General features: G+C 33.1%; 1 protein-coding gene across 1 annotated transcript; it reads right to left on the minus strand.

The window, feature by feature from the left end:
* Nucleotides 1–1,856: 1,856 nt before the first annotated feature.
* LOC146945106 (heat shock cognate 70 kDa protein-like) lies at nucleotides 1,857–4,781 on the minus strand. Its single transcript, XM_085743468.1, has 2 exons — nucleotides 3,906–4,781; nucleotides 1,857–3,587 (listed from the first exon to the last, which is right to left on the minus strand). The coding sequence occupies exons 1-2, from the start codon at nucleotides 4,123–4,125 to the stop codon at nucleotides 1,951–1,953; spliced, it is 1,857 nt and encodes a 618-aa protein (XP_085599594.1). The 5' UTR covers nucleotides 4,126–4,781; the 3' UTR covers nucleotides 1,857–1,950.
* Nucleotides 4,782–7,993: the final 3,212 nt, after the last annotated feature.

The following is a 7,993-nucleotide window of genomic DNA, read 5'->3' on the forward strand; positions in this document are numbered from 1 at the left end:
CATTTGCTTTCAAAAACTAACAAACCTGAATGCCTAATAAAACACAATCGGACGTTGTTACAGGAAATAGACATTCATCATATCCTATGCATGCATAATAAAATTGAATTTCAGTGCAAAGAAACAATATTATAGAAATGCAATTTCCATGGAATATAACTCTTATCAGGGCAAACAAATGAGAAAGAAGGATTGCATGAGGTTGATATTGTCTTTGATGACTGATTATTGACCACTGTTTTAGTGAAAACAATTGTAGAAATCGCTGGAAACTATTCAAGAAGCTATTCCAATTGCGAAATTGCTGGAAACTGTTTCACTTCAATAGACCAAATTGGCACAGAATCAATTGGCATGTATTATTCCAATTTCAAGGAATATTAACCAGCTCGGTAACCTTGATCTTAGTTTTAACTTCTTGGATGGAGACCTTTCTGTATCAATTTGCAACATGAGTTCACTTCAAACACTTAACTTGGAACACAATCAATTGACAGGTATCATTCCACAATGTCTTGCTGATTTATCATCCCTTCAAGTTTTGAATCTACAAATGAACAAATTTCATGGCACTTTGCCAAGTAACTTCTCAAAGGAGAGTGCACTTGAGACTCTGAATCTTTATGGAAACCAATTAGAAGGCCATATTCCTAGATCCTTGTCTCTCTGTAAAGGGTTGAATTTTCTAAACCTCGGCAGCAACAAAATAGAAGACGATTTTCCTGATTGGCTTCAAACACTGCAACATTTGAAAGTTTTGCTGTTGCGAGACAAGTTAATCTAAATACAAAGCGTCCATTTCCAAGTTTAACTATTTTTTATATCTCAGGCAATAACTTTAGTGGTCCGCTACCAAAAGCCTATTTTAAGCACTCATAGGGCTTAACCTTTCCCATAACAGACTCATTGGTCCTATTCCCAAATCCATGCGAAACTTGACAAACTTTGAATGGCTGGATCTCTCATCAAATATGCTCACTGATGTTATTCCAGCAAAATTAACCAATTTGGGCTTTCTTGAAGTTTTAGACCTTTCTAATAACCATCTAGTGGGAGAAATACCTCGGGAAAACAGTTCGAGACATTTTCAAATGATTCATATGTAGGAACAATCTTGTATTAGTTTTTACCTAATATTTTAAATAAGTTTGATCTGAGTGTGACAATCTTGTAACTCTTATTTAATTTTGGATTGTATGTTTGTACTGAATTGATTGTGACATTTAAGTAAAACTTTCTATATATGTAAGCACCCTGGATTCGATTTACTTTGTTTGACATAGATAGTAATTAAATGAAAACAGGATAGGCAGTGTCGGCACAACGTATATTTTAGGCTTAAAAAGAAATTTAAATAAAGACTTTTAAGTGTGTTGAGGAAGAATAACACAAAATAAGAAATTTTGTCCATAGGTTAAAAAGAATAGCACAATTCATTTGGTAAAAAACTAGCACGCCTCATCAAAGTGATCAAACTGTAAGTATATTTTTGTTAAACAATAAATGATTAAAAGATACATTCCTTAAAACACAGCAGTGGCTGCGCTGTTACATAATCTGGAAGAATAGCTAATCACATTTTAGTGAAATTAAACAGATCTGTTTAAATGAAGTAACAGCCATGAACAGTTCTAAAGTTTAGCATCTTGTCAATGGTTTGTTTTCATTACTAAAAGTTCATTACTAAAAGTTTTTCTTGTTTGGTAAGACATGATCTGTTTTCCATTAAAATTTATAACTGCTAAGACGTTATTTTAAAACTTTCAAAAATCAATACATCATTGAGCATGAAACAAACAAAAAAAATCCATTTTTTCTGGAGAAGACTACTGACTATAGAGTAGATTAAACTCATGTTTACTTAAAATGTATGAAAACTTAAGTATTAGAAAATGCATACTAAACAGCAAGAAAATACTTCAAATCTTAATATAAAAATTATATAAAAAACTAAACAGTCTTGGCTATAATTTGTTCCATCCTACTCTCAAGCCCTTTCAGATGATCCTCGAGAACATCTATTTCAACTTGCCGCTTATTCTCATCAACCAGATTTGTGGCAGTTGCAATTGCAGACTCAATTTTCTCAATTTCTTCTGAGGAGAGCTTTATATTAATATCCGTCTTCTTCAAAGCATTTCTCATTTTGTAAATGTAGTCATCCAATGCATTCACTGCTTTGGCCTTCCTTAGGAATTTCTTGTCCTCAACATGGTAATTCTCAGCTTCTTTAATCAATTTTTTAATTTCTTCAGCTGACATCCTATCTTTGTAATTTGTTATTGTAATCTCATTCATTTTGTCAGTGGATTTTTCCTTAGCAGAAACTGTCAAAATACCATTTTCATCAATAGCAAAACATACATCGTAAATGAGGCCGCGGGGAGCAGGGGTATGACCAGAAAGATAAAAGGAACCAAGCAAATTGTTGTTACTGGCTTTCGTTCTCTCACCCTCATAAACCTCAATCAAGGAACGTGATTGGTTATCTGCAACTGTAACATATTCTCGTGTCTTCTTCACAGGAATGGAAGTGTTCCTAGGAATCACCACACTCATGATATCTCCTATTATTGACCTACCAAGGGACAAAGGTGTAACATCCTGAAGCACCAAATTTGGAACATTCTTAACATCTTCACTCAACAAAGCAGCTTGAACAGCTGCCCCATAAGCTACAGCCTCATCAGGGTTAATGCTCTTGCACAACTCCTTCCCGTTGAAAAAGTCCTGTAATAGCTGTTGGACTTTGGGAATCCTAGAAGATCCACCAACAAGTACAACATCATCTATAGTACTCTTGTCCATCTTTGCATCCATAATACAACTCTCAACAGTCTTTATACAATCATTAAGAAGATCTAAATTCAATTCCTCAAACTTTGCCCGATTGATCGATGAAGAAAAATCAATGCCTTGAAATAAAGAATCTACCTCAATAGTTGCAACAACAAGAAACGAAAGTATTCTTTTTGCCTTCTCACAAGCAGTTCTCAACCTCCTTAAGGCTTTTGAACTTCCACTAATATCCACTTTGTTCTTTCTCTTGAACTCTTGTACAAAGTAGTTTACCATTCTAGTATCAAAATCCTCTCCTCCAAGGTGAGTGTTTCCAGCAGTGGCCTTAACTTGGAAGATGTTATCCTTAATAGTTAGGATAGAAACGTCAAAAGTGCCACCACCAAGATCAAACACAAAAATATTTCTTTCTCCAACACAATCAGCTCTCTTGTCAAGGCCATATGCAACAGCTGCAGCAGTGGGTTCATTCATTATCCTAATAACATTGAGGCCGGCAATTGAGCCAGCATCTATAGTGGCTTTACGCTGAGAATCATTGAAATAAGCCGGTACGGTAACAACAGCATTTTTAACAGGTGATTCTAAATATGCCTCAGCAATTTCTCGCATCTTTGTGAGTACCATCGATGATACTTCTTCAGCACAAAGTTGTTTCTCCTGGCCCTTGTACATAACCGTAATCATTGGTTTGTCATTGACACCAGCAGTGACCTTGAATGGCCACAACATTATATCATCTTGAACAACTTGATCGCTAAACTTCCTACCAATTAACCTCTTAGCATCTGAAAAAAATGATATTAATAAGGTATAATTATTTATTTGGTCCATAATTTATTAGGGAAACTCTTTAATAGATCCACGAACTATAAATTATTAGTATAGGTAATTGTGCTTTTGAACTTTTAAATAATTTGTAATTTGGTTTTTGAGTTTTTAAAAAATAAACCATTATAGATTATTCAAAAGTAAGTTCAAAACCTATATACAAACATTTTAGTTTTGGAACCGTTTAAAAAATTCTCTCTTTGCTTAATAGTCATGTAAAATAGCAAAGAAATAATAAAAACAAATATTCAAAGGAGTAAATGAATTGATATTACCAAAAACAGTGTTTTGAGAGTTGGCAGCGGCTTGGTTTTTAGCAGCATCACCGATAAACCTTTGATCTTTTGTGAAAGCAACACAAGAAGGTGTTATTTTGTTGCCTTGATCATTGTGAATGATTTCAACTCGAGAGTGTTGTTTCAGCCACACTGCAACACAAGAGTATGTTGTGCCCAGGTCTATTCCCACAGCAAGTCCTTCATATTTCCTCGCCATGAATACGTCGTTGGTAGGTTTTCTTCTTGCTTGACCCTTTTTATGATAGTGGAAACCCTAACTTAAATGAATAACAAAACTCTTTGTCCTCGTGAGTTTAACTCAGTTGAGAACAATGCATAATATACGTGTGACCAAAATAACTTAAATGACTAAATCAAAAACGTTTACAAATTTAAAGAACTTACGTGTGACCAAAATAACTTAAAGAGCAATCTGTTACAAACCTTAAACATAAAAGGCTTATGTGTTTTGTCAAAAAATAAAATAAAAGACTTATGTGTGACCAAAATAACTTAAAAACCAATTTGTTACAAACCTGAAACTTAAAGGACCCATGATGTAATTTAGCCAAACAATTAATAAGACTTTGAGCTAGTGTGATGTGAATTAAAAAAAATAGAGAGTGGGAGTCCCACATAAAATAAATTACACACATTAGTAGTATTTAAATTGTGGTATTTAATTTTTAGGGTTAAATATGTTTTTGGTCCCTATAAATATACCAACTTTTCGTTTTGGTCCCTCTAAAATTTTCCTTCAACTTTTAGTCCCTATAAAATTTTCAATCACTACTTTTGGTCCCTATTTTTAAATTAATTTTTGTATTTTTTAATGAAATTATGCAGAAATGTGTAGAATATTGTAAAAAAAATTACCAGAAAAAAATAGAATTTTTTAACAAAACATGAATTAAATATGAATTTTTAACCGTAAAAATGTATAAATTCATATTAAATTCATGTTATCTTAAAAAATTCTAATTTTTTTTGGGAGATATTCTTATAATATTATGAATTTTTCTGCAAATTTTTATTCAAAAATATGAATTTTACATATGATTTTATTTAAAAGAGGGACCAGAAGTGAAAAAGGAAAATTTTTAAGGGACTAAAAGTTGAAGGAAAATTTTAGAGGGACTAAAACGAAAAGTTTGTATATTTATAGGGACCAAAAACATATTTAACCCTAATTTTTAATACTTGATAATGATAAAAATAATAGTAATTATTATTTTTATTCGTGGATATAACTTCTCATAAATTTAACTTATGTTGGTTGTGATAAGAATAAGAATTCAACTGAATTTTCTATCTTTCCTTCATTCATATCCAATGAGTTTGTTTCGTCCACTTTTATGGGTTTGTTTCTTATTGATCTTATCATCGGGCTAGCATGCCGTATCAGGCTTTCAAAAAGCCAGGTCCAAGCCTAAAAAGTAGGCCTATGACGGACGCAGTCCAGTCTTAAAAAAAATTGGCAGGCAAGACTTAGGCTTTGCAAAGCCTAGCTCGACCTAGCTTATTCCCACCCTAAGATGGCCATTGAAAACATGAACAAGTAATAATCATGGAAAAGAAGAAAAGTGGAAAAACCTGGATTGAATTTGAAGTTCCCAAATTGCAACAAGAAAATCATTGAGTTTAGGAATTCTTAAGTTTTACGAGTGAAATATGATGCAAAAACAAGTATGCCCCGTGCTCTTACAACATATGGCCATCCAAATTACCAAAGAAAAACCGACAAAAAGGAGGAAATGAAGGGATTACGGCTATATAACGTGGCGTTACGTGCAATCTTGATCCTTGCTGTGAAATGTACTGGTTTTTATCCTTTTATTCGTTCTCACACTTTTGCACCATTCTTGATCACCATCTCAACATAATATATCTTGTAAGTTGTAATGCTTGAATTTGTCACTTTTAGCTAAATATCTTCACTTGGCTCCACAATCATTCCAATAGATGAAAAACAAACAAAATTAGTAACTTTATTCTAAAATAACGAATAAAACAAACCCTAAAACGAGGTAGAAATCTAAGCTTCTAACTCTCCCTTGCTTGAATCTTTGCTTATCTTCGAGCAATTGCTTTGGCCGAGAAATATTTGACAAACATCCGTCATGATTACGGAACATAATTGGGAAGCACTGCACTTGTGTAGAAATTGGGACAAGGAGAATGAGCTAAATATTAGCTATTCAAGTCAAAGTTAGAGGCTTAGGCTCCTTAAAAACACAAAACTCACATCAATCGGGCACTCATCTTACAAATTCTCTCAATAATGTTTAAGGAGGTTTGCATTCACAACAATTTTTTTCATCAAAGACTAAACCCTACTATAAACCTTTTTTTTTTTTTTTTGAAGAAACCCTTCTATAAACTCTACTATAAACCTACATTCGCACTATTCCTTTCGAAAGCAAGCATGAATAAATGATACCTAATTCAAAGCAAAACAAAAGAGTAAATGGTCACTTTAGTCCCTAACTTTGAACCTCGTTGTCACAAAGGTCACTGATTTAAGATTAAATACAAAGTAGTCCTTGAATGAACACTTCCGTTATTAGTTTAGTTTTTGGCGTCAAAAACCTTTGTTAACTGAAAGTAGAAAATGGTCAATTTGGTCTCTGAATCGAAAATCAATATCCCCAAATTGAATATCAAATCTCTAAATTCCTAAATCTTGAATTTAATCCCCAAATCACTAAATCCATAAATCTCATCTAATTTCCTCTTTTGTTCAAAATCAAATCTTCCAATAAACACCAAAATCGAATTACATGATGATGAGTGTTGGTGCAAACTCGTTCCAACGAAGTGTTACTCATTCATCAAGAACTAGGTCACCTTCCTCGATCAATTTGTCATGAACATATAGAATAAACAAACATAAAACATTAAAATGGTCATTAAGGTCTCTGACTGTGCATACTTACTATCAGTTAGGTCCCTGACAGTAAACACTTACAAGCACAAAGTGGCAGCATCACAGCCACATTTAAAAATATTCACTACTATAAATAGTATGTACCTTTTGCATCATTGATTTACATTCTTCATCCTTGCATATATAGCTACGCACCTTTGTTTGTCATTTTTCAACCACTTTATATCTCTTCCATGGTATAAAGTGTAGTTCCTCACAACTTCTTTGAATATATCTAAAGTTTCAAACTTCATTCCAAGATCCAAGTGAACCTGACAAACTTTGCATTTGAATTAAGCTAAAGGAAAACTTGTCTTCCATTTCCACCACCTTCATCATCAGTGCTAATATGGCTCCTTAGTTCTTTAGAATGGCAACTGTCATTGTCGTTAGAAAAATCATTCTTAGCAATATTCTCTTCAACATCAATACTCATCGTTTGTCAGGGACCTTAGTGGCAATAAGTGTTTACTGTTAGGGACCTAACTGATAGTTAGTATTCACAGTAAGGGACCTTAATGACCATTTTAATATTTTCTATTTGTTTATTCTATATGCTCAGAACAACTTCATTGAGGAATTGAGGAAGATGACACAGTTCTTGACAAATGAGCAACACTTCGTTGGGAGAAGTTTGCACGAACATCCATCATCATGCGATTCGATTTTGGTGTTTAATGTAAGATTTGATTGTGAACAAAAGAGAGAATTAGATGAGATTTAAGGATTTGAGATTTAGGAATTTAGGGATTAAATTCGGGGTTTAGGGATTGGAGATTCAATTTAGGCGATATTGATTTTTGGTTCAGGGATCAAAGGTGACAATTTTATACTTTCACATTCATCCTTGTGACACCTCATACATCTTGTCACCACAAAATATTTGTCACATCATCAGTTAACAGAAGTTTTCAACGTCAGGACTAAACTGATAACGGAAGTCCATATTCAAGGACTATTTTGTATTTAATCTTGAGTCATAAACTTTTGTGACAACGAATGCAAAGTCAGGATTAAAGTGGTCATTTATTCCAAAACAAAATGAGCCCCTTAAAAAAGAAATCATTTTCAATAAATATGGATACCAATTAAAGTAAAGACTTTTTTTTTTTTTTTTGAGGGAATTAAAGTAAAGACTTAATGACCTATTAGATTTAAC

This window comes from Medicago sativa, chromosome 2 (genome assembly GCF_051527215.1).
Source record: "Medicago sativa cultivar Bolivia chromosome 2, Bolivia_mono, whole genome shotgun sequence".
Classification (NCBI taxonomy): Eukaryota; Viridiplantae; Streptophyta; class Magnoliopsida; order Fabales; family Fabaceae; genus Medicago; species Medicago sativa.